The sequence below is a fragment of the Corapipo altera genome, unplaced genomic scaffold, assembly GCF_003945725.1.
Source record: "Corapipo altera isolate COAL_440 unplaced genomic scaffold, ASM394572v1 57, whole genome shotgun sequence".
NCBI classification, from domain to species: domain Eukaryota; kingdom Metazoa; phylum Chordata; class Aves; order Passeriformes; family Pipridae; genus Corapipo; species Corapipo altera.
Window position 1 is genome coordinate 2991584 of NW_020884905.1, and position 27071 is coordinate 3018654.

The 27071-nt window shown below is 37.2% G+C and overlaps 1 protein-coding gene across 7 annotated transcripts in view; it reads left to right on the forward strand.

Annotated features, from left to right (window-relative positions):
- The window catches only part of ARHGAP29 (Rho GTPase activating protein 29), a 49587-nt gene extending 23792 nt beyond the window's left edge, over positions 1-25795 (forward strand). For 3 of the 7 annotated variants that reach the window (XM_027651445.1, XM_027651444.1, XM_027651446.1), the window contains exons 4-23: positions 6480-6576; positions 6935-7007; positions 10790-10850; positions 11324-11461; positions 11739-11803; positions 12281-12391; positions 12522-12602; positions 12902-13090; positions 13338-13475; positions 14435-14625; positions 16405-16571; positions 17115-17243; positions 17417-17515; positions 19056-19219; positions 19468-19656; positions 19805-19942; positions 21316-21545; positions 22305-22611; positions 22780-22891; positions 23868-25795. In XM_027651445.1, coding sequence (XP_027507246.1) covers positions 6480-6576; positions 6935-7007; positions 10790-10850; positions 11324-11461; positions 11739-11803; positions 12281-12391; positions 12522-12602; positions 12902-13090; positions 13338-13475; positions 14435-14625; positions 16405-16571; positions 17115-17243; positions 17417-17515; positions 19056-19219; positions 19468-19656; positions 19805-19942; positions 21316-21545; positions 22305-22611; positions 22780-22891; positions 23868-24766 — 3578 coding nt within the window. In that variant the 3' untranslated portion in view covers positions 24767-25795. The remainder of the gene's footprint in view (positions 1-6479; positions 6577-6934; positions 7008-10789; positions 10851-11323; positions 11462-11738; positions 11804-12280; positions 12392-12521; positions 12603-12901; positions 13091-13337; positions 13476-14434; positions 14626-16404; positions 16572-17114; positions 17244-17416; positions 17516-19055; positions 19220-19467; positions 19657-19804; positions 19943-21315; positions 21546-22304; positions 22612-22779; positions 22892-23867) is intronic. The other 4 variants (XM_027651447.1, XM_027651449.1, XM_027651448.1 and 1 more) reach the window with 4 other exon arrangements.
- The last annotated feature ends 1276 nt before the right edge of the window (positions 25796-27071 follow it).

Below are 27071 nucleotides of genomic sequence, written 5' to 3' on the forward strand. Positions count from 1 at the left end.
TAAGGAATTACTACCTTTCATATTCTTGGAAAGTTCTTATAATTAGCGACTTGATTGATTCTGGCTTGGAGTTATAGATAGAATTCTATGTATACAGAAGAAACTATTTTTTTAACAAGTAATACTTAAATATTTGTTTAAAAATACCTTTTCGAAGTGAAGAGTAGTATTAAAAAGCTTGTTTTCTCATTGATGTGATAACATTCTGTTTATAGGAAGCTAGCTGCAAACCCACATTGAATTAAAAAAGCACAAGCCTTTGAACTTGAGCTTTTCTTTACCTGTGTATCGCAGAATAATATCAGAGTAATAAACCTGGCATTCATCCACTTTGAGATTTGCCAAAAGATTCTCTTTGCCTAATTCTCTGAATCTGTAGGGATGGTATTGTATTTATATCAACTGAAGAAATATCTGAATGGCATAACAGTTATTAAACAGATGGATCATATCTGTGGTAAAGGTGTCAACGGCAATAAAAAAAAAAAGCCTTGCAGACATAACATGTGTTAATACTTTTTATTGCTGACCTATGCTTTCACAAATGTAAATAGTGAAGCACTCAATTGCTCCAGCCCTGTAAACTGTAGCTGTTTCTTCCCTTTCCCTTGTGGAACCTTTGACTGCAGCCCTCCCTACTCTGGAATAAGTCTGGTACATTACTATGGAACCGGCTTAGTGTAGGGTTAAATCTCCACCTCTTGCCTGTCTTAAATAATACAGAATACCTTCTTCCAGAGACACATAGATGAGTTTTTCTCCTTGTTTTAGGGTTTTCCCTCTTGTTTCCTAATTATCCTAGTATGTCGAAATATACACTGCTTATTCAGTAAAGTGGGAATATGAGTTAAAATGCCACGGTGTTTAGCTGCCTGATTCCTATACCTTGGATTCTTCCAAGACTCTTAAGGATTCTTCCTTACATAGTTTTGCCAGTTTGTTTGACCTTGGCAGGTACTAGCAGCTTACTTTGCCTTCCTGCTACATGTAGAGTTTCTTATAGATCTGTACCTGGTATTTGAAATGATCTTTGGACTATAACTCTGTAACTTCTGAACTTGCCTTAGAGGTTTGTACATAACAGTTGAAATCCTTGAGAGATTGCCGTTTGCTTGCTGATCTTGGGGAGACTTAAGTGCACATATGCATCAAAATTGGGGAGTTATAAGACATCAGCTTTTTCTGACTGGTACTTAAGTGCTACTTCTCTGAGAACAGCTAAACCTTTGCTGTATGAAAAAAACATAACCTGTGATAAATGTGAAGGTGGCTTGTCTTCAGAACCTGTTTGGTTTTTGCAGCTGTTTTTTGTGTAGGGATCATACTGCTCCCGGTTTGTCTTCAAGCTGAAATGTATGACTGCTGGTACCAAGGAAGCAGAAGTAAAAACACAGCATGTTGTGGTGAATTGTAAGCATATTAAACTTCAGATTTGCTTACAGTGGCCTATCTGTAACACATGCATTCACAGGTTTTCAGCTGTGGTTATTTCTCTAGAGGTAATGTAGCTTTTGAATAAACAGGAAGCTACAAGAATGTGAGGAGCTGGTAGAACAGAACCAGTATCCTTTTTCCTCTGTCTTCCTCGTCTGTGTTAATGTGGCATTATGAAAGAAGTTCATGTGACTCATCTGTTTCTTGTCATTGGAAGACAGAACTATAAAAAGATATGGAAGTACTGTGTATTTGTAGTCAGATTTATGACTAGGAAGAGAATTAACCTGGCATGGAAAACTTCTGATGTTTATTTAGGAGAGGATGAAATAAACACAAACCAGGATTTATGTGTGATTCCACCTCCATTTTTTGAGTCTTTGTATAATGCCATGGTTTCAAATCTAGTTTGTCTTTGGAACTTCATATAGGGACAAACTGCTATTTTAACAAATGAATGCCTTTTGCTCTTCATTAAGTCAGTTACAATAACTGTGCAACCTCAGTGACTCTGTCTTCTGAAGTATTCTCATAACTGACAAGTTGTACTGTGCTTTAAACATAATGTCCAGTGCAGGTAGGCCACCCCCTTTAAATTACTGCTAGCAAAAATTAGAGTGCTTCTGTCCCTCTTTCAAGCCTCTAAGCCATTTCTCAGGATCTTAGAATGAAAATGATGTAAATGTACTTGTAGTTCTGCTTTGGATGCCTAATGCTTTTCCTTTTAGACAGATTGAGGGGAAAACTAGCTATGTTATCTGAATATTCTTAAAGATAATGATACTTGACAGAATAGATAATGTTAGACCTGTACCATTTTGGACTGAGGTTGAAGGAAAATGGTGTGGAGGGGTGCGGGATGGGATGTGACACGTGATTTCTCTGGTTATATCTCAGACATGATGTCTGAGACTGGGCCTCTTTGGACTCTGTACTTGCCTACTTGAGTGCTTCATAAAGAGTGTCTTTTAAATGTCATCTCACTTGACCTGGAAGGATTGCAACTTAATGAAGCATCTTTCTTGGAACCTGTTTAGACTCCTATTTCTGGAAGTCACTTCCCAGTCTGGCACCCCATCCTATTTGGAGTTATTTTCCCACCCAGTGCCTTTGAATAGTTGATGGCCCCAGAGTACATGATTCTCCTGATCCCACATTCAAGTTTGTACTGTTCTTTTGTTCTAAATTACACCTTTTGACTTAACTGAATCATTAGAATGGACACAGATTCCTGGTGAAGCTGAAATTGCACTTGTCTTGTAGAAATTTCCTATTTAGGCATGAAGGTTTTTTGTAGAAGTTTTGCATCAAAATGAAATACCTCAAGGAAGATTAAGTAATTTCAGTTTTGTTGGTGTATCTGTGATGTAAATTCAGAGCAAAATTTATTATGGAGAAAGAAGGAAACAGTTCCTCAAACTTGTCTTGTTGGCATCCAGCTCAAGTGGAGGAGACTGCCCAACCTGGTAGGAAGTACAGGCTGGTGAAATTATATGGCAGTAATAACTAAAAGTACAACAGTGGGGCCTGGACAGCCTGCTGATCCTCTGTAGCTGTGACGTTTCAAGAATACTCTTCTTCCTCTTTCTGGTCTCTGTAGTACTGCTCTCTACTCAGGCTTCTCCCCCATTTATTTTACACGTTTTTAAAGAAGAGAGGCAATAACAAGAAGTGTTACAAGTCTTTGTTTTGGGAGAGGGAATGGTTATTTTTGTTCTTGGTTGGGGTTTTTTTGTTTGCTAGAGTGGCGGTTTTGTTTTTGAAGTAGTTCTGAAAGGTTCTTGAAGGCGTTGTTGGGAGTTTAAAAATAAAATTTGTTGCAAAGGTATTCAGATCCAAGAAGTCATCCAGTTGCTTACTGCTTAAAAGTCAGCTAGTACAGTATGGATAAAAGGTGTATTCCTGTCTAAAAAAATTAATGGTGATCTTGCCACATAAGTCTATTAGGTACGAAAAAATTGGCCCAAAAAGTGCAAATTCTGCAAGCTTGGTTTTGCCTTGTCCAGGTTCTGCAGAAGCTGGCAGGATGGTGTTGCTGCTGCCAGTCCTGCACGTGTCCATGGGGAGGGGGGTTGAGGAAGCAAGTGAACTTCTGCACTCTAGCATGGCTGTGTCCCATGCCTTGTGTGCCTGTGAGTTGTGCTGTGATCATGGTGAACTGTCCATCACCTTTTAAAGGCCCTGGTTGCACTTTGGTCTTGACAGTTGTCAGCCTCTTCTTGGTAGTTTCAGAAGCATTGCTCAAATGTCCTCAGGCAGTGCTTCAGCTCTTGGGATTCTCACTTCCAAAACTTCCATGGCTGTTTTGGGTTCCCCAGCCTGGTCTGTGCTTGATTCAAAAAGGTTTTGATGGCATGACTGGAGAACTGAAACTGCAGCATCACACAGCATTTTGACGAGATTGCCAAACCCACCTCAGTTTGAAGACAGCTTTGGCAATTAAGATCCACTATAAGATAGGTGTGTATTTCAGATACTAGATTTTAATGTACCGCTATCATATGATTTTTTTTTTTAAGTTCAGTATGTGTCATCTGAAATCTTACTTAAAAGGGTTGTCAAACTGTAAACGTGCTTTGAAATCTGTAGAACTATAGATAGATAGTTGTCATTTCCAGACATGGCAGGATTACTATAGTTCATTGTTGTCAGGAGCTATTGTGTGCAGTCAGGATGTCCTGGGGAAAGAGAGTGTGTGGTTTAAAGTTGATGTTAAGTACATCAGCATTCCATTGGTGGTAAGCTAGAAGAAAGCTGTTTGTATCCTACTGAATTATTAAGAAATTGAACTAACCTGTTTTGGGAGAAGTGGTAATTCTGAAAAATTTGAGATTGGTTATTCCTTTTGTGATGGATCCTGAAAGGAAAGGATTTGCTTGGCATATAAACTGTAAAGCTTAACAAAACTCTTCCTGGAACAGGAAGGCAGAGTGAAACAGACGGCATTTCTTTAGGGAAAGACTCTCTCTATTAATGTCTTGTTAACTAAGTGAAAGAAGTGCTCTTTCTCTGAAGGCACTGTGGCTAATGGATATACAAATGTTTCAGTGGTAAGTGCTTTGAATGTATAGACAGTTTTTGTTAGTTCCTTTTAATGTTGAAACAGTTTGCTTTTCATGCCGGCACTCAAATGATTTTTCCAGTCATTAGTGGCTGGTAATCAATAGGTCTCATAGTAACTGTTGTTGCTTAATGATTTGGAATTTATTTGGATTTATAGGTAACATTATTTCTGGAAAGTTGAGGTTTACAACTAACCTGAATATTAAAAAAATAAATAAAGTCACTGCTATTTACAAATTTGTTAAAAAAATTTCATATGTGGACTTCTATTAAGTCTCATTTCAAACAAAGGTGCCGGAGGCATTTTTTTAATGTAATTACAAAGTGTAGCAAACAAAGAGGTAGGAGAAGCTGTAGTTTAGCAGTTAACTGGGGCAAGAGAGACTGGTTATGTTTTTGTAATCTGTGGTGATTGTTTTTTGCTGTAGGCTTCTTAAAACATATTATTCCATATCTGCAAGTAATTGTAAAAATAGCCCATGAGAAGAATATGTATTTTCTGTAATAGCTTTGTATAGAAATAGTTATAAGAATGTTGATCAGGTCTGTTGACATGCTGTGTAAAAAGGAATGGATTTAACTGTAAAACTTTACTGGTTAAAAACTTTTCCTTTCACAGAGGAAGTCTAATGGGGGAGTAGATTACTGTACTTTCTTTGTTTGTTACCCATTAGTGTTTAGGCACCTGGCAGGAAGTTTGAATACTTTTTAAGATTAAAGCCTGTTAATTTAATTTGCTAAGAAAAAGTGTATAGAATGGGCAACAATTTAACATGATTTTAATTTTTGCTACTTCCAGAAGTCATTGTAGCCCATTATTCCCATATTTATACTCAAAGTGTAAGGAAGATACATAAATGAACCTTGTTACGGGTTTTGCAAAAAGTGATGAATGGGGTGAACTACCTGCATGTGTGTCACTTTAGTTCTCTGAAAGAGACGTTAAGCATGTGTGACTTAAGCATCTAGAGAATTGAGAACAATGCATTGCTTAAAAAAAATAAGCTTTTAAAAAAATGCTAATGTGAAATTGTTACTTCTCACAATGTAACACTGGGAAAAACTTCCATCCAGAGGGCACAACTTTGGCTTAAAGGAGTGTATGTGACTTCTCTACAAAAAAATCTCCCAGTCACCAGTGATTAAGGAGTGAAGTTGAAAACAGACAAAAATGGTTGTGCTTTTTTTCTTCTTTCTCCGTCCTCCTTCTTGTTTAGTAGTTGTCAATAGAAACTCTGGATGAATCATTCTTTTGTCTCATTATTCCAGTTTGTCATGGAAGTGTGCTAAAGGTTCAGTGTTGAGTGTCTAACCATCTAGTTTGTTCAGCATTGCTCCTCTTCCTATTCTGGATCACCAATTGTTATGCTGAGTTTCTTCCTCACTTTTAGCAGGAAAAACTGAGGAGCTTTTGCCAGACTCTAGAGCAAATAATTAAAGGGTTTTGCAATGGACACTACCTTTTGATACCTTTCTGTTTGCTTGTACTCAAGTCAGAAATGCTGTGTTCTGCATTGCATACATTTGGGGGGAGCACACCATAAATGAGTGCTCCTGTTCTGAACTCTAAAATTTCTACTCAGAAAAGAAACAGTTTTTCAAATACCTGACTGCATTTGTGAGCTGCTTGGCGGTGGTGCTGCTGCTGCTGTGTGATTTGACTCTTTGGTAAATGACTGTTTTTCTCTTCCCATCACATTACCAACATGTTCCCACACAAAGCTGCTTCTTAAGTGGGAAGATACAGGAAGTGAAACAGTAATCTGATTTCATTGTGGGAAGCATCTGGATTGTGTTAATTTCTTTCCTTTAGTGTTTACTTTCTTATTAATCTTCTTTAAAATCGTGTTTTTTCAATTATTCAGAAAAGTATAATGTTGCATGTTCTGTAGGAGACTGCATATAAAATTTGTCTTTAGGCCTGGTAAACCTGCTTGCTTGACCTCACCTCTCACCCTTTGGTTTACTTTCTTTTCCCTAAGCGGTGAACTTCAAAGAAGTTAACGAAGAAAACAAGAGAGAATTCTTCAGTGAAATATTTTCTTCCATTGAAACATTGGCATTCACCTTTGGAAACGTGTAAGTTGGAATGCAGAAGGAGTTTTTAAAGAGATCAGTGGAACTGAATCAAATTAAGACTAAGTAACAACAAAAACTTTAGTTTTGTTTTGGTCAAATGTTAGCCAACAAACTAATTTAAGTTAATCACATCTAGAACAATTTTACTGCTTTGAGTGTGTGTTTGGTTTTTCCCTAACAAGGAAATCTGTGATGGTATAGAAATGACAGGGAATATAAGACTACTTCTAAAGATGGTTTGCAAAACTTTTAAAGGATGTTAGAAACAGTATCTGGATTTTTGTTTTCAGTGATACAAAATTGCTTGGTGAGGTAAAGTAATGAAGTAACACAATTCAATTCTTTGTTTTTCTGGCAGGGTTTCAGACTTCCTTATGGGAGATGTAGACAATGGCTCGTCATTGGGACTTCCTGTATCTCGGAGAAGTCGGGTAGGCTGAACACGTTCTCTTGGAGTGTGGAATGATATCTTTTAAAGGAGACTTCCATTTCCACTGAAACTCTGTGCATCATGGGGATGGGACACTTGGAGTCATCTGAGCGTTAAAACTAGATTAAACCCATGAAAAATATGTATTCAAGGTTTCAGATACCTGAACGTATTCTCAGTTCTAAAGGACAGTGATGACTCAATAGAGCTGGTGCTCAAATATGTAAATGATAACCTGCTGCAGTTTTTTCTGAGATTTTTGTAGGGGTCAACTGAAAATAAATAAACACTTAAAAGTAAGATACTTGAATGATTTACATGCTGGAGTAGTTAGAATGTACCTGTTAAACCTAGAAACTAAAGGTTGAATGACCTCTTTTTGGCTTTCAAAGACTAATATTCATTACAAAATAACCTTTTCTTCTTCTGGAGCCCAGCTTGTGCTGTAACTGTTTCAGCAACAATTCACTAAGATACTTGTCAACTTATAGGTCAAAGAAAAACCTTAGTATTTTAATATCACCTTTAAACACTTTGAAGGTGTGACTGAAAAATGCTCAGTTCCAAATTCTGTTCTGAATTTTCGTGTATCTAGAAGCACACTTTCAAGTAAATCAAACAAAATTAGAAGTTACATGCAAGGTAAATGCAGTTGGTAAGTAGTGCATATGACAAGCCAAGTTGTAGCAAGGTTAAAAATTTTAGATTGTGGGTTTTTTTAAAGGCTTTGTTGAAACATACTTAAGGCTCAGCATTCCTTCACACAGACTTGATCACAGTAATGCTGTGCAGCTACAGCTGAGAAGTAGTCTTTTTAAATTTTCACTATGTTTGATAACACACATGGGAGAAAGATGGGTTATCATACGAGTTCTACTTCTGTAGTTGCTACAAAACTCATCTTCATAAACAATATGGAGGAAAAGTAGGCTATGCAGAAAACTGGTTCCAGCAAACTTAGAATCAGGTTGCTGATAAAAAGTATGAAATAAAATAACATAAAAGCCAGCATCTCATATAAGTTAAATGAGGTTATTGGAACAAGTACTAATTCATGTAATTGATTCACCAGGAGAAGGAAGGTGATAAATTTGCCAACATTTTAATCTTGAAATGGTTTTGCTTTTCAAAAATATATGCCTGTGGAATGAGATGGTTCTATATATTGTATTGTGAAGTGAATGATTACCTAAAAGATCACTCTTCTGAACACAAGGGTGGGGGAAGGCCAAGGGGAAATTAGAATACAGTGAAATGAAGAAGGAATTCTATTCTAGGTGCTTCAGAAGTCACCAGCTTGTATTTAAAAGCCCTTCTTTGTTATGTCTCTTGCTTTTCCTAATGTGGAGGTAAGCAATCATAAATTTTGAAGTAGGATAACATAGTTCAATTTCTTAGAAATCTCTCTTAAGTGTCTTTTCATTTAGGCAAATAAATACACTTAACAGATTAATCATTTCACTTGGATCTGCAATTCAGACAGTAATTTGGAGGCTAGCTAGGAGTTGAGTGTTAGAAGGAGTTAAATGCAAAATGTGTTAACTTTTCCTGTAAATGTTTATGTTCAGTGGTTGATCATAGCAGCTAGCTGTATCTTAAACAGATAGAGCGTAACATTTTGGTAGAATTTAACATGTAAATTTTTTGAGGGTTGATTAAGGAGAAAGATTTTAATTGCTTGTTTAGTTAAGAACTACCCTAACTAAGCTGTTGAGGATTGCTCCAAGGAGGAAGGGGGTGGGCAGCACTGATCTTGCTTTTCTTGACTGCAGGGGAGTCTACATTCTTTACTTCAGGCATTCCACTTGGAAGTTTAAGTTAAATGATATGTATACCCCCTCTTAGCAAATGTAATTGTTCTCATTTTAGCCCTCATAGTGCAACCAGACATACAAGGTGGAAGCAAAGATATTTTTTAATTAAAAACAGAAGTGCTTCACAATATACTGGAAGAGACGAGACAGACATGTCTGACCTTTCATTACTCAGCGAGCTATTTGAATGCTATTTGATGCTACGCAGATCTAAGAGCATAATAAAGGAGTAGGATAAAACTTTCAAAATGTATGAGGAGATTTGCCTCTGTCAGGGTGAGAGTCTTGGGTAATGGGAGGGGAAAAAAAGAAAGAGCCTCACTGAATTTCGAAGTGAAACCTTATCTAGAAGTCAAGCTTTTCATTTTTGCTAGGACTGCCAGGATGAGTCATTGGTTGCTTGAGGGTGCAAGCTATATGGATCAAGTTCTGATAATAAGTTGTAGGACATATGTGAAAGCATTTGTTCACGTTTGCTTTCAAAACGTGGTATTACGTATTTACAGTGGGGTGAATGTGAAAGGATGAGTGATCTTTGATTAGCTGCCCTAACTAGTCTATGTGCCTGAGGGACTGGAAAGGACTGAACAGTTTTCAGGACTGCAGTGATTTAGGTCTTATAGAATGAGAAGTAATTTTTAGGACCATAACTAATAAGCACTTCAAGCTATTATAAAATATGGGGTTTTATAAAATCTGAACTAAGTCTAGGAATGTTCAAACTGCCTCTGCAACTGAATATTGATCCATTGTTAAATTAAGATTTTATTTTTTTTAACAGTTTGGTTGATGGACAGCTTTGGATAGATTTTCCATTTGTTCTGGAAGAGCCCTTCCATTTTGTTAAAACTCTCTTATAGTAGACAGCACTTATACTAGTATTCCATTTTTAGGAATGGAGCAGCTCTGTAGACTATAGTTTAATTCTGTTCAATGTTCAACTGATGATTAATACCTTTCATGTTTTGGTCTATGGAAAAGCTGCTTTTGCTGTGAAGTAAACAATTATTCTTGAGGGATTTTTATGTGATTTATGATCCATTTTCAGTTACATTTAAAACCCCCAACAAACCAAAACTACTTGCATCATTGATACTGTGCTCCATTTTAGCAAATGTCTGAAAATAAACCAACTCCAAAGTCTAAATACAAACAAGCTGTTCTAGTAGAGCTTAAGGGCACTCTGCAGCTATTTCTTAGCCTTTGTTTTCTGTCTGCTCTGTGCTTCAAAGTTGTGAAGACTAGTTTCTCCATTTAAAATTATGTAGGGTTTGTTGTTTTTCTTTTTTTTGGTTTTTAAGGGGATAAGTGGTTACTAGGTAAAATTTTTATTCATTTAAATGTGTTGAGCAGTCAGGTCTACAGCACAGTCCTACAAATAAAGGGGTAGCAAAATGCAGCATGAGGACAAAGGTAGGGATGGCATGATGTGCTACATTCCTTTTATTATTGGATTACATTCTGTCAGGTTGTATTGATTGTCAGGGCTTCATTAGCAAGTGCTACAGTCAGATGTTGTGCCTACAGTGCACACCTGCAAGTAATTTAGGAGAAATAACTTTATTCCTTTGAGGAAGAAATACAGGATTCTAATGGCTCGTAGAATGACAGCTGTTACATGTATATGACATCAGGTCTGTATGAAAAGGTTTTTAAAAGATAGGTAGTGATCTAAGAAAAGCTGGAACTCAATTCTTCAACAAATCTGGTTGATATTTAACTCTTTCATCACAGCCTTTCAAGATTGTTGATTTAGAGGTATATAATGATTCCTTGCTATTTATTATGTCTCATTTGACAGCTGTGGGAGGTTAGAGGGTGTTGTGCCTTAGTTGAAAGGGAGTTACAGTGCAGTTTGCCTTATCTGCAAAAAAGGAAAGGGGCAGATAATGCCATTTATTTGGTTAGCCTGTCAGTTCCAGTGAGAGCTTTTCATTGCTAACTTAATGTTTTCTTTCTTGTACACCAGTCTTTTGAAAATCTTTCCGTGGAGTCTGGGGGTTCACTGCATGAAAGGGATGATATTCAAGGTAGGTAATTCACTTAACATTGATAAACACCACTTTGAATCTGTGGGGTTTATTTCTTCTAAAAATGTTTTAAGTCAATTGCTTGGTCACTTTTTTACACTCATGCTGCCATTAAAACTTCACTGTAAAAAAAAAAAGCTATTTCAAAGGTTTTATTCTTTTGTAAATAATTAACCTGGTTACCTTTTGGGGGGGAAAATGAAGCTCTTCTGTATCTCATCATATGATTGGTGTTTTGTTGGGTCACTTTCTTGAAGAAAGTTATGCTGACCAAATGACTACCCCAGATAAAATACTATGACCCTTTAATTTGTTCTAAAACCTCTGTCAGTCCTGTTTAGAATCAACTAGCATTAAAGACCAACTCAAGATCAGAGCTGCTTAAGCATTCACAGTTGGCTAATACTGGCTTTGCTCTCAGTGTGTGGTCATGTCTAAAAATCACTTGTTTGTGTTCGATGCTTTATTTGCAGGACATCTTCGAGCAGAGGAGGTTGATAGCATGCTCCTAAGAAATGACAGTGGGATCGAATCAGCTCTGTCCTATGCTAAAGCATTGTCAAAATATATCAAGGATGTAGTCGCATGGGTAGAAAAAAAGCTTAGCGTGGGTGAGTGGCTCTTTCTGGCATTTAATCAGCTTTGTCATGATGAAATTAAATCTGTTGTCAGGCCTCTGTGCTGCAGACTGTCAGTAATGTGATTTCTAAATTAGTAGCTGTTCCACTGAAGTGGACAGAACTATCGTACATTTCCTATAATTAAAGGCCTGTAACAAAGTGAAGGTGGTCCCCTCTGTAGCCTATTTGTTAAAGGAAGACTGTAAAAAGCATTTAGCATGTGGTACAACTGTTAGTGTAAACAATAACTGTGAAATTTTTTTAACAGAACTGGAGTGTTCTAGAAACTTAGCAAAAATGGCTGAAACTGCTAAAGCTATTGTTGGACACCAGGTGAGTACACCTTAGGGGCTTTATCTTAGTCTTAAATCTTAGTATTGAACAAAAGTATTGAATGCCTTGCCCAAAAGTAAAATTCAGGGATATGAAGGAGTAGATTTTTAAGTTGATACAGAATTGATTTATACCTTAAAGTACTGGTTAAAAGATCTTCTGTATTTTGTCTTCCGTTTCCTATGGAAATTTGGATATATAAAATTATTTTTGTTGAATATGCAGAATAGTTTTCACAGTGGGCTCTTTTTCTGTCTGATATCTTGTATGCTTTGTGATTTGGACTTGTAGAATTTTTTCCTAGTAAAATGAAATGCAGATGAGCGATCAGTAATTTTCTACATTCATACCTGACTTCCACACACATAGAAATACTTACTAATTTTAATTGAAAATCTAGTTCAGCTGTACAGACTTTTAGAATGTCAGCATATCTCTGTCTTACCTAGAACATTAATGTGTTTTGTGTAATTTTAGGATTATATGCCATTCCAATCAATATTCGTTAATGCTTTTCAAAATGATATTGAGAACAATCAACTTTGGCAACAAACAGCTGCTGCTCTTCAGTCTAACAAATTTGTACAGGTAAGCTTAAAGAAAAAAGTCTAAAATATTCTTTAGGGTTTTTAAAGTTTTGTGACACCACAGAATATTTAAAAGAATGAACTTGCAGCCTATAAGCCTTTAACGTACTCTATTAATATTTCCTATCTAGCCTCTTCTTGGAAGGAAAAATGAGTTGGATAGACAAAGGAAAGATATCAAGGAGCTTTGGCAGCGAGAACAGAAAAAAATGGTTGGTAATTCTTTCATATCTAACGATTCAGTCTAAAATTCATCAAAAGGAAGAAACTTTCAAACTAGGCTGTTATGAACTTACATTCACAAGTACCATCTATAGGGCTTATTGAAAGTAGCACATAACTGCCAATTTGATGGCAATCTGGTATTTGTAAGCAGTCGTCTTTCAATGACTGTGTACTTTGAACTGCAGCATACAACCCTGTGCATAACAGCCTCTTTAAACATCACATTAAATAACTGAAGAATTAATATCAGTTATTCTTCTGCTTTGTCTTTCATTGCATTCTGCAGCAAGAGCTGGAAGCTGCTCTACGAAAAGCAAAGTTGCTATATACACAACGTCAAGATGAGTATGAAAAGGCAAAATCCTGCACTGCTCGTGCTGAGGAGGAACATCTCAGCTCAAGTGGAAGCTCTGTGAAAGATGTCAGCAAGCAACTGGAAAAAAAACGAAGGCTGGAAGAGGAAGCTCTTCAAAAAGTAAAGAGTTTTTGTTCCTTGCTTTTAAAGTTAAGCCTACGCTGGTTCTATTCATGCTTTCCTAGTGGAAAGAGTAAGTAACTCTTTCCTAAGTGGAAAGAGTTCAGTTCATAATTTTAATTTTAATCATGTTCTTACCCTAAATGGGAATCTCCAATTACAAGCATGTGGTGTGGGGTTTTTTTATTCTTGCTTCTAGTATCAAGGCCTGCAGTCCACCAACCCTTTATACTTGTGTTTTCTCCAGGCTGAAGAGGCCAATGAGCACTATAAAGCAAGCATGGCAGAGATTGAAGAAAAAAGAAGTGATTTGGAAAGCTTTAAAAGTGATGTTTTAACACAGCTTCGGGAGATTATTTACCAGTGTGATCTTACTCTTAAAGCTGTAAGCATAGTTTTTAAAATATATTTCACACAGATATATAAATATTGTTAAAAGTAACAGAAAGCCCCATCTATAGTGTTACCGCTTAAAATAAAAAGTTTTCAAAGGACAGAGGAAAAACTTTTCATTTATTTGTGGTGTTCTCTTTCTGATATATTACTATATAGTATATGCACAATTTCTAAAAAAGCTTTAAGAACACATTATGTCAAGAAATGGTTCTTTTTTTTTTTGTTCTTTTTTTTTTTTTTTTTTTTCTTAAGATAAGGCAAAGACAATTTAATGCCGGGGCAGAGAGGGAAAATAAAGCAACAAACACACGTCCCCTGTCCCCAAGCAACCCCAAAACCAACCTGTAAGACCAATAGAAAGCTTAGACAGACTTGTCAGTTCAAGTATAAATTCCAAACTCCTTTGCAGCCGCAAAGCTGAAGAAGCAGCCACACAGAGTCCCCTTTTCTGGTCTCTGGCTTGTGATAAAATCATTTAGAAGTTATGTAATTTAATGAAGAAAGTGTGCAGTTAATCTGTCTGTCAGGATAGAATTTTGTCTGTTTTATAAGGCAATATGGAGTTCACTTGGGTTTGGAATTCCAGCTGCTTCATCATTGTAATGCTGACTCAGATTCCCCGCCAGAGCATGAAAAATACCTTTTTGGTAGCCAAAAAAACTTGCTGTTGATCTTGATTAACCCAAAGGGGGAAGCCATTGGAATTGCCTTTGCTACCAAAAGGAGTCAATAACCCAGAGAGAAGAGAAGTACTAGTATCTGTATTACAGATCAAGTTTTTACAAGTGAATTTCAGGAATCTTACACAAACATGTTACTATTTTCTGGAATTTTTCTAGTCTTATTGTTTAAAAAAATCTTCTGTTGGGATAATTTCTGCTGAGCAAAGTGCAAGTGAAATATCTAGTAAATGATCTACAGATAATGAAAGTCTTTTTCCCCCAACAGGCAACAGTTAACCTGTTCCAGCTGCAGCATGCTCAGGTTGTATCTCTTCCAGTTAACTGCCAGTCCCTCTGTGAGAGCGCCAAACTCTATGACCCTGGTCAGCAGTATTCAGAGTTTGTGAAAAGTTTGCCAAAGGATGGTGTTCCTATGGAATCAGGCTCTTTGGAAACCCAGAGCTCCCAGGTTGATGGGTAAGTCCCAAAGAGCAGGTGGCATTTGCTTGCTTTAGAATGGAACATTAGGCAAAAGTGTTTAATGATAAAATATCGTTTTTGGAGGAATTAAAGGAATCCTGGTATTTTACCCTGCTTTACCGTTCTTTTTCCCATCTTTTGGTAGATTGTATATAATGTTGACATTAAAACCTGTCTGTACATTCCAAAGCAGATTGTCATTTCATTGCAATAAGACCTGCTAAAAACATTGACAGTTGTTGTGCAAGACTTGACTTGTTACTATTTTAATGTAGACACTGGTTAATAGGAAAAATGTAAATTTTGGACTTGGTAGTGTAGTGTGGCAATAGTATTTGATAACTACCTCTTCAGACTTTCTAAACTAATTTTCTTCTTCTACAAGCTTTGCTGCTACAGTAGCTTCTTTCATATTGTTTACACTGGACAACTTTTTGGCAGGAAGTGTTGCTTGATTTCTGTCTCATGCAATGTGACTAAAAAAAGCTCAGAGTCCATTTGTAGGGACATGTTATAACGTAAATATTTTTTTTTCCAATCTGTCTGAAATGGAAGTTTTTTACTGTTAATCTGTGAAACATCCAGGTAATGTGGAAGTAAAGACTTCAAGACAAAAAGACAACTCCTTGTGTCAGCATGCCAAATGCTTTTCCACCTTTAATTTGTAAAATTAATAGTCATCTTGGCACTAAAGCACTCGAATATTCATTCCAATCTGTGTGTTTCACAGTTCTACAGGAAAGCGTCGTCATCGTTTTTCAAAAGGAAACTAAATACAAAAAAATGAATGCTTGAGTCAGACTTCTACCAACAAAAACCAGGAAATTCAAAGTTAAAGCTGAGATTCTTAGTTCTTGTCTATAAATTTCCTGCCTTTTAAGACTGATTTAGGCTGTACTCATAAACTTTGACTTAGGGGGATTTAACTGTGTAGCTCCCTGAGAAACTGATGAGCATGAAATTTCCAACTCTTTGTGTGCTCTCCCAGCTGTTTACTCCTTAAGATTTATAGGAGTGTGTTTCTTCTCTCTCTCCACCTTTTGTTATCTTTATCATGGCCTTGTGATTCTGCATGTACTTGAAGTGATCATTTTTATTGTTTAGGTCTGCATTAATTTAAGGGGCAGTAGCTTGAACAAATGCAAATTTTAATGTTTTTCAGTCTCTATTTCCTTACGCTTGATAGGGTAGAACTGATTAAGGAACAACAGCTTCCTGACTGCTAAGCTTGGCCAGCGGGCCATTTTGTCCACAGGGTGCTTCAGCATTTTACACTAATTACTGTTACCAGTATTCTGTCCTTATTGTGAGAGTAGATTTTCACAACAGATTGACTCTGACAGCTTCAACATATTTTCTGTGCTTTTTAAAAAGCACAGTATATTAACACCTGTATGTTTATAGGTGGATGGTCCTGATGGCTGGGCAGAGAATCTTTTGGAGGGGAAACCATAACCATGGAATGCAATGGCTTCTGAATTATTCTGATCGTCAGATGAACAGATAGGCTGTTTTTTCAAAGTCTGCAAGATAATGTTTATAATACCATACAGAGAGGTGGAAAAGCTGATTTATGACGTGGGGAGAAAACGCACATATTTAATAAAAAATAAATAGTTTTTTTAATTTGGACTTAAAAAAATTACATGTCAAGTACATACGTTCATGAGTAGTAACTAAATGAAGCATTTTTAATGCTCAGTGATTTAAAAAATACATTGATTTTCTCTAATTTCTGTCTTATTCATTCTTCAAATTACTTTCTTCTTCCTGAAGGGTTTTTAATAAGCAATCAACAAACAGCGTCCATACATCACATGGTAACTTATCTCAGTGTTCAGGAGACTTTCCTGTGCAGACATTAGATGATGTGGGAAGCCCAATTTATCGTCGTTCACAAAAGGTTAGAGAGAAGAGATCTTCCAGCAACACAGATATTCAAGGTAATTCTTCTGTATTTCATATGAAACTCAGTCTCTAAATAAATAAAAAAAAATTTTTTTTTAAAAGTATGCTTGATATCTCAGTCAGAAATATAGGACTGAAGGGTTAAAAATGTATTATAGAGTTTGAAGCCTATAAAATAGTATGTACTCGAGCATAAGAAGGACAAATGGAAAACTGTCTGTACGCATACCTAGATTCTTTGACAAGAAAGGTGAGGTGCAATTCAAACAGCAAGTACTGTCAAACTCAGTGGACTAAACTATTTCAATTTGCTTTAACAATTGAAAATCCACTGGTTTTCTAAATGCTGTGTTGATTTTAGGTCTTCTGTAAAAGCACAAATATCGAGTTTCTGAAATTAGTTTTCTTACATCCTGAAGCTTTTAAAGGAATATCTGCTGTGGGCTTTTTTTCACTACATTGCATGCTCACGTAACTTTTGCAATATTTTCCTATTTTGAATATAATCAATAGTCTTTAAATAAAAAAAGTAATTTTTGTCCTTGATATTTGGAATTAGCGGATTTTCTTTTCAAAAGCAGTGCGAGGGCCACCACCGTTCAGATCATGGTCAGTTGGCAACCAGAGTGGAGGAATGTGCAGTGATTCTGAAAGTGCAGGGGGAAGCAGTGAGTCACGATCCATGGATTCTCCATCTGCCAGCCCAGGTACAGCTCCATTCACTGCTGTACTAATCAGAGCAGTCTTTTCTTTGCTCTGTTTTACATTAAAAAAGATACTGTTGTTAGATAAGCAAGTATTGAACAGAGCATATGGTGAAAATGAACGGTCAGTTTGAAGTGATAATTACAACTTCCTGAAAATTTTTCTTATCTGCCAGGGGATTTTAAAAGACGACTTCCCCGAACACCTTCCACTGGTACTATGTCATCTGCAGATGATCTTGATGATAGAGAGCCACCATCTCCTTCAGACTGTGGTAATGTTGTTTCCATACCTGAAGACCTCAGATGATGCTTTTTGTTGCTTTTTGTGGCTTTTCTTTTTAATGTGCTTAATAAAAGTACTGTAACAAGGCTGTGTTTACCAGCAGCATTGTTTTTCAATACAGTGTGCATCTACTTGAGGTTGAGAGCTGAGGAATAATGTTCAGGTCATTTTAATGAAGTGGTGCAGAATTGTCTTTATACATTTAGATTAACTATATGGGCAGCTGCTGAAAATTTCTAGTGTCTTCACCCTCTTGAGGTAAAACAAATGATCTGCTAACCATTCCCTTGAGACTTTTGCATTTATATTTAGCTGCATAGCACTGATTTATGTAAGGTAACTTCTAAACTTTGAAGTAAAATGCACAGATACATAGAGTTGGTAATTGGAAAATTGGAAAAACATAGTTCCAAGTGTTTAGGGTAATAGCTGAGATCCTACCCTTTTCAACTAAGATAAGCAAGTTCAGTAATGTCTGTCCCAGATTTGACCAGGCCATTTCTAATTTTCAAATTAATTTTGACTGTATAAAGACAATGTTGCCACAGGCATTGAAACCTGAATAACTAGATTATCAGAAACAGTTCTATGGGAATAGTTCTACAGTACTCACAAACTAATTTTCATATATTTGTGGCACTTGCTGAGTAAAGCCCCTAAGAAATTACTCAATTAGTCCTTATTTCTTAAATGTATACTTTGCCTTCTAGGAATGAATCTGTGGTTAACAATATTAGTTTAGATCAAGATTCAAAGCATGGCAATATGTTAATGGATGCAAACTTTCACTTGGAGTGGTATTGTTTAATCAATGCTTGAGCTTTTAAGAAGCTTTTTGGACAATAACTGTATGTGCTAATTTTAATTTATCTGCAAAACAAAGTATTTTGGTTCCCAGAGTTTGTTGGTAGCATTTTAAGTAAACTGTTGGAAAAGAACTGGACACAAAAAGGGCCAGCTGCTATTCTTTTTAGCTGTAGAATCCTCTAGAAAATAGTTTGATGTTGTTATAGGAAACTGAGAATCAGTATTTTTTTCATTTAATTTTTTAATTTCATATGCATTCTGATATGAGTGTATGTTAATTCTTCCCTGCTGCAAAGTATTCTTTTTTTAAGTATTTCAGAAACACTACAGGCCAAAGCATATTGTCATATTTCATCCTCTCATACAGGACTTTGAAATACATAAAATGAAACTTTTATGAATCGTTGCCTGAACTGCAGGGCAGCTGGAATTAAATGTCCTAATATTTTCACGTCATTGATACCGGAGAAAACTGGAATACTTAAAAATGCAAAAATTATCATTTGATTACACTTTTGTATAAGATTCTGTGATAGTTAATAAGTCTATTATGTAAACTGTAATGTAGTTTTGCTTTCTTGTGGTTGAAGTGTTTTTAATTACTTTGATAGTTGCTATTACTTACAGAATTCTGTGTTCTGCACCACAGTTCTAAAAAATCAGAATAAATACTGTCCCAATAGTAGATATTAGAAAGACTATAACAGAGAAATTCTCTCCAGGTTTAAATGATCTGACATCTGAAACTGCAAATTCTCCAGGACCTTTTAGAAATGCTAATATGTCAAAAGCAGCACAAACACACAAACTACGGAAGCTGAGAGCTCCATCTAAATGCAGAGAGTGTGACAGCTTAGTGGTATTTCACGGAGCTGAATGTGAGGAGGTAAGTTAAAAATTAGTTTACGTTTCTGCTTGGCACTTATGTAAAGTTGAGAGTTTTGGAAACTTGAATTATGTTCCTGTATAAACACTATCGAGTTTGTGACTCATATAATGACTGAACTCAAAGCAGAGGCACAACATACTAATAAATCTTGCCTTTTGCTCACATATGGGGTGATAAACATCAGAGATGTTTCTTGTGGTGTCAATTTATATCAAACCGTGTGCTTTTTTTTATCTCCCCTGTAGTGTTCACTTGCATGCCATAAAAAATGTTTAGAGACTTTAGCTATTCAATGTGGGCACAAAAAACTTCATGGAAGGCTTCACTTGTTTGGAGTGGAATTTGCCCAAGCTGCTAAAAATGTTCCCGATGGCGTTCCTTTCATCATCAAAAAGTGTACGTCAGAAATTGAAAGCAGAGCACTGAATGTCAAGGTATATTCAAGTTTGTTCATGCTTAAGTTTTATAGACAATCTTTAAAAAAACCAATTCTCTTAGGGTATTAATGCTGTACTGTCAATATCTCTGTTCAACGCTGTCCTTTCAAAATGAAATAGAGTTGTGCTGGTCTTCTAATTTCAGGGCATCTATCGTGTGAATGGAGCCAAATTAAGAGTTGAAAAGCTTTGTCAAGCTTTTGAAAATGGAAAGGATTTGGTTGAGCTCTCTGAACTCTATGCACATGATATCAGCAATGTTCTCAAGCTATATCTCCGCCAGGTATGGACTTGCGAGGCCAGATGGAAAACTGAAGTACTGTAGTATATTTCTTCAGTACAATAGGAAAAAAAAAATCCTTTTCAGTAGTCCCACAGTAGAAGATTAAATGAGTGCCTTGTATATTTGCAGAAGGCTTCTTTATTTGCACATGGAGCCTGTGACAAGGGCAGGAAAGCTGCTGGTATTACAATATGTATTCCATGTGGGTGTTATGGCTCCTTAAATATTAGTACCATACACAAAATAACCTTTTGTTTGTCTACTCGTAGTGAAACTTTAATTTCTAAAACCTTTCTGATTAGTGAATTTGCTTGTCTTAGGTGAAGCTTAAAAGATTCCCACGTTCTTGTGTTCTCATGCAGACAGATGCTGATATATTGCTGTTAATATCCACTATCGAAAATGTCATGAAATGCTCAGAATGGTTATGATGTGTTCATTATGGAGGGTCTGTCTTTCAAAATGGAGCTGTAAAGCTTCGTGATTGAATTTTCCAAACCAGTTTCAATATTTATCTGAAAAAATTAGGCTGGAATGTTGCCAAGTGAAATTACTGTGTCACTGAAAACTTGTTAGTCCTGAAAGAAATAATCCTTAGCTGCATAGTCCTGTTCTCTTCCTTACACTGGCTGTCAGCGATGAGCATTCCAATCCTGTGATCATTGCCATTAAGTGATTTTGAAAAATTACTAAGATGTACCCTGCCTACTTATTCAAGAAGGTAGCATACTACATACATAATACTAGGGTACTGTGCTGTATTTTGAATAGGGCTTACAATTAAAAAGACAAATATCAAATAAAATGTTTTCTTCTGGTCTTACTACTTCCTTTATAGCTGATCTGTTGGTGTGGCTTTTAGGTAAACCTGCTTGTTTTAAATACAGGAGCAGTGCTAGAAACATGTGGTTAAGATGTTTTTAGATAGAATACTGAGTTAAACCCTGTTTGATTATTAAAACCAATCATATACTATTGATATACTGTCAAAGACTGGAAGAATAAATAACTGCTCTATTACCATGCTATTTGAGCATATGCAGTGTAACCTCCTCCCTCATAGCAATCACGTTCTTGAAATCTTATTTTTTTCTTTAAATCTTATTTCAATAAAGTACTGATAAGTGCTCAGTGCTGAAGTTATTGTGGGAAAGGGCTAGCAAAAGATTTATGGAGAAGAGTGTAGGAAGGAGTGTTTTTGTTACCTGGGATTGGGTTTGAAAAAGTTGGCCTTTGAGCTAACGAACAAGGATATTAAACAACGTCATCGTCAAAGAAAAGAAGCTAGATGAGACAAAGCTGAAGAAAATCAGGAAGGAAACTAAGTTAAAATTCAGGGTTTTTTTCATTTTGAAATGTTCTTATTTCTTCAGCTTCCTGAGCCGTTGATTTTGTTTCGGCTTTATAATGAGTTCATTGGACTTGGAAAAGAAAGCCAGCACATCAATGAGGAGTTCGATGCTAAAGGTAGTCCCAAATCAAAGAAAAGGCAGTCAATCTGTATTGAACTGAATAGGATCATCATTAAAATTAAAGATCTTCTGAAACAACTGCCTGTACCAAACTATAACACTCTTCAGTACCTTATTGGACACCTTCACAGGTGAGAAAAGACTTTAAATGCAAACTGATTGTGAAAAATAAACTGCTACATGCTGCATGCTAGGAATCTCTTGTACCCTTTTAATGACTTAAAGGAAGACATGTATACCTTAGGAGGCATTGTTCCCTTGCTGTTTCTTTTTTCCATGTAATGAATTCTCAAGCGAGAGAAGAATATGAAAGGGAAATAAAGCAGGGAAAGCACTGAGCTCCATTATCCTTGATTCACTGCTAGCGTTGTGGTCAGTCGGTAGTAACCAGTGTCACGTGCAGGAACCTAGGTGTGATTTAAACTGTGATGTGACCCAGGCGGGGCAGCAATTTGGTGGCTGTTACAGAAAACTGAACTTGTATCATGTGTCTTAAATGACTATTCTCCAGTTACATTTTACTTCCTTGTCCTCCAAATGCTGGTTTGTATGATGGTGTACCAAGCTGATGACTACCAACAGAAGTGGGCCACAGCTATATTATTACTGAGAGCGAGAGATGCTCTTTTTCCCAACAACAAAAATGCCAAATAGCCACAGATAATATTAACAAATAGGACATAAAATCACCCTGTGTGGGAAGTCCAAGCTGCTCTTAAATGCAGTGTGCACTGAAGATTCAGCCTGCCTACCAAACCCACTTCCAGTTTCTCATTGCATTTTATCTTCTTTAGACATAATATTTTAATATCTAAAATATTTCTAAAGTAATAAAAACCTCTAACTCCTGGAGGTTTGTTTTGTTTTTTCTTTTCCCCCTTCTTATGCAGAGTTACAGAACAGGCTGATGAAAATAAAATGTCAGCCAGCAACCTTGGCATAATATTTGGCCCAACTCTGATCAGACCACGTCAAACTGATGCTACAGCTTCGCTGTCATCACTTGTGGACTACCCTTATCAGGCCCGAGTAGTGGAGCTGCTCATAACATACTATGAAAAGATATTTGATGTTTCATTGAAGCCACTTCTGAGCACATCTCAGTCTGAAGAAACAGCTGTTACAGTCAGAGTTGCTTTATCAACAGATGAGAAGGAGCCACAGCAGCAGAGGAAATCATTTGTTGCTGTAAAGGAAGTGAGTGACTATTCTTGTGCTGCCACAGTGCTACCTGTGCCATCTTAACTATTGTGTTAAATGCTGCAGCATTCCAGAGCACATTTCTAGTAAATCTTTATGGGTTTTTTTGTTAAGGAGTGCCTTTTCTCTCAAGTTTTCATTTACTTTTGCTCTGACTTTTGTTAGCAGGGTATTCTGATAGCTCCGAGTGAAAGCAGAGCTTCAGAAACAGCTGCACTGTTTTTGGAATCGAACAACAGCAAGAATACAAAAGAACACACAGATCCATGTGTAACTGGTTAGTATGCTATTGACTCTGGGGAGTGACTTAATAAGGAGTCCTCGATGCATTAGGTTATAGTGCATGCAGCTCTTCAATTTAGACAGAAGCAAGTGATAAAACCTGCTTATCACTGCTTGATATGCTGTTTCTTTTTGTAAGAAGAACAGAGAATTAAATCTTTCCAAAGGCTTTCAAGAAACCTGTGTTTATGGAATTGGAGGTTAAAGTATTTGGTTAGAGAATACAACAGTGTGTTGGTTTCTGCTTTTTTTTAAAAATCAAACAAAACAAAGCCATAATTCCACTGTGACTGTAGATTTTTGAAATCCACTATGATGCTGCAAACTAATACCCAGCAATTAATGTGTTTTGACCACTTCCCCCTCTCCGAATGTGTATCATTGCTGCTCACAGGAACTAAACCAGAAGGCTTTGGGAAGAGTAATTCTCTGACAGAATCATCAGCTAAGAGCATTTTGGATATCAATATTTCTGCTCAAAAAAAACCAGGTTTGCTAACCGAACTAACTCTGCATTTTTTCTGTTTATCTGCCTGTGCTACTACAGTGGTTTGTTTTAATGTAGGTATGATTTCATCTACTTTATTTAGCTGTCCATAATCCCTCTTAATTATACTGATTTTCAGCTGATGCTACCAGTTCAGTCATGTCCTGTACATTTACAGTGCAACATCCTGAAACAAGCTGAAAATATTTAGGGATGGGAGAGCACCAGCCAAAAAAAATATAGTGTCTCTTTGGCTGTTTCTTCTTGATGTCTTCCTTGGTTACAGCTGTACAGTATGTGTTTTACTGCTATTGAAAAGTTAACATTTGGTTAGAGTAGGATGCTCCTAGTATGTATATAGGCTATCCCTAAAAATTATTATCCCATTAAAATACTAACTGCAAAGGGATCATTAATAAAGTCTTGTTGACTTCTCTTTATATTTGGTGCAAAGATCCAGTCACATCTATTTGTGTGTTTCTAGGTGATGCTGTGAGTCCAGCTTCAGAGAAAGACAATGATCCATTAATTTCTCTAGGTGAAGACAGCTGTAAAATTAACTTACTTCCTGCAAAACCTAACCGTCAGATTACCAAAGTTCCATTGCGGGTTCCAAGGACAAAAGCAGCTTCTCGCCCTGTGAGCTTGCCTGTGGACCGAATACTTCCTCCATGTGTTTTGAATGAAAGAAATTCACGAAATGCAGGAGCAGTAAGTTCAGAGAAGCTGGGCCGGAGCCCTACTATTGAAGAGGTTTCAGAGGTGAAGGCACTCCCTGCTGGTAATACCTGCTGTAGATTTCCTTGTTATGACACCCAGATGCTGCGAAAAAATTGGGACAAGCAATATAAACAGTACGATATCACAGCAAGGACAGCAATGATTGTGACTAATGTGCCCCAGGAGAACCGAGCACTTGAGAGTGGAACTGCAGGTGCTTTATCTTCATCATGCAGTGTTGGTAACAATTCAGCTAATGCCATTCTTCCTAGTAAGCCATATTCTGTTGTTGGGTCAGGAAGGACAGCAACAGAAGAGAATGGTCCTGATGTTAATCCTCTTGCTGCCTTTAGGGCACCACGAACATTGCAACCCCCCCCCGGGACATTTTATAAACCACCCTCTAACAAATCAAAAGAAAATGGAGATGGTTCTTCTGCTAAAGCTTGTGCACCAACCAGTGCTAGCTCTGTGCTTCACCAGGACAATACTGTGAAACTGGCTAGGAGCTCTGCACTTCCATCAGGTGATCCTGAACAGAACACAAATGAACAGAAAGCTAGCCCAGAGGATATTCACCCCACAGATCTGAAGCCTGCTTACCAGAGACTGAGACCAAAAAGGATCCAAGAACTGGAACACAGGGAAGCTCATTTTGTATAGGGTGCAAATTCCTCTTGGACTGTATGCAATTTGTTGATGTTGCCAGTGGAGGCTTCCCTTTGCTCTCCTTTATCCTTCGCCTTCCCTTGAGAATCCCACTTTTGTGCCATATTGGAGTTATTTTTATATATGCAGCATTTTAAAATTGGGGGGAGGGCTGGGGAACTGTGAATTAAATAAGTCAAACTTTTTGTAGTTCAGTAGCTTTCAATAAAGATGTATTACATTCCCAGTCTAGATACAGTTAAAGGTTTCATTGAATAAGACATTGAGCTTCATTTCATTTTGTGGAATGGAGTGCTTATTCATAGAGAAACAGCTATTTTTCTTAATAGATGGTATAATAAAAATGGAAGATTTAATGTTCACTGTCTAAGCATAAACCAAAGCTTGTGCTTTGCTCTGTAAAAGCATTTGTTCATTTTTCTAATATGTGCAATTAAAGCTTTTCTCATGAACAGGCATACATACTGGCCGGCATGGCCACAATTATGTATCATATGTGTATATGTTAGGCAGACATGGTTATCTGTTGCCAGTTTTCTATGTTGTCACTTTAATATTTCTTTTTTGTACAGCAAGGATGCACTTACTGAGTTTTACTATTCAGAAGCAGCAATCAATTCACATCTGGTTTCTTGTATAACTTAGCAAGTGGGGCAAATGTGCAGAGCCTGTTTTGTTTGGATGCCCTTCTGGAGAGACTATCATTGCAGTGGTGCTGTCTTTCCCAGGTGAGTGAAAAAGGCAGTGATTTGCTTGCTATAGATCCGTTTCACCGCCTGACATGGTGTAACTGAAATGAAGAGCATTGTTTCCAAGTTTCAGTGAAAGAGCTGAAAATAACCAAAAATCTGCATTAGTAGGTGCATCTAATGGTTTTCACTTTGTATTAAACGGTTCTTATGTGTACACTGTGTTATATTTGCTTTAAAATATATTAACGTGTTAACATTCCAGTGACTCTATGGCTTCTATATCTGGATTTCTTCTAACTTATTAAAATACAGACATTTGGCCTTTGCAATACTACAGTACTCTGCTGCCTCTGTCTTCTGGGGATGGGGAGTGGCACACTTTTCTTAATGGGATTACAATTAGCATGACCCTTTCTCACATACTATAGAGTTACTTTGGCATAGTACTTTCTACTGATGTAAGAATGAAAAGGACAGGAAAAGCAAAGAATCACTTTTCTGTTCTTACAGTGTGAAATACACTGGACTTTCCTACTCCGTTACCTTTGCCCATCTTCCCAAAATATCCAGAATAAAATCCCACACTCCATTCAGTGGACATAATCTGATTTTAATTTCCAGAACAAAAGCTCCTAAATTCACAAAGCTGAACTTCTGCTTCCTTATCACATTTCCAGGGAAGCGTGGCTTGCATTCTTGGAAAAAGCCATGCTATTACTGGATTGTTCTGGCCATGCTAGAGGCTGTTTCTTTGGTGAGCTGCCTTATACTGCAGAAAAACTGAAGATCCTAGATGCTGCTGTCTGCCCATACTGCTGTTGTGAGTTGCATAACAAAATAAGTGGACAGATAAAGGCTTCTTGATATAGATGGGAGTTTGTTCTACTTTGTCAATGGAGGAGTGGAATATAATGCACACAACTGGTTAATGAATCATTACAGACATTGGAGCAGAACTTTAATAGCACAGCTGTGAAAGGATGGTGCTGGTCAGTATTGATTAGGGCCCGAGAAGGCTGCTGGGATGGAGAATTACAACATCGGATACTAATCTGTGAGAAACAGACAAATGTTTCTTAATCAAGTCATAATACCAGCTACTATTGGTTGTTGTCATACTGCTTTTTATGTATCATGTCCTTCCATGTTTTGCTGGTGTGAGAGTTTCTGCTCTTTGAAATGCACTTTGGGTCTCTGTTGGTGTTTCCCACAGCCAGGCCGGTGCTAGCGGGCCGGGCCGGGCTGGGGGAGCGCAGCGCCACTGTGTGCCTGCGCACGGGGATCAGGGTCTCATAAACCCACGGTATTTCGTGAAAAATATCATCAATTTCAGTAGATGAATTACGGACGACCCAGCTTTATAATGCCTTCGACTGGTTTTATGCAATACAAGCGAAGGAGCAAGGGTACTTCTTTGGAAATTAAACCTTTGAAGCCTACGTAAGAGTTGTGACCCTGCTGCCCAGCCCGGCGGCACCACGGAAGGGGGAGGTCCTTCCTCCGGAGCCTTCCAGCCAGGCCTGGGACAGGGCAGCCAGCGGGGGAGGCTGGGAGGCGGCGGCTGCAGGGCCAGTGTGTGACTTCTTAATTTGTAAATTTTCGTCAGC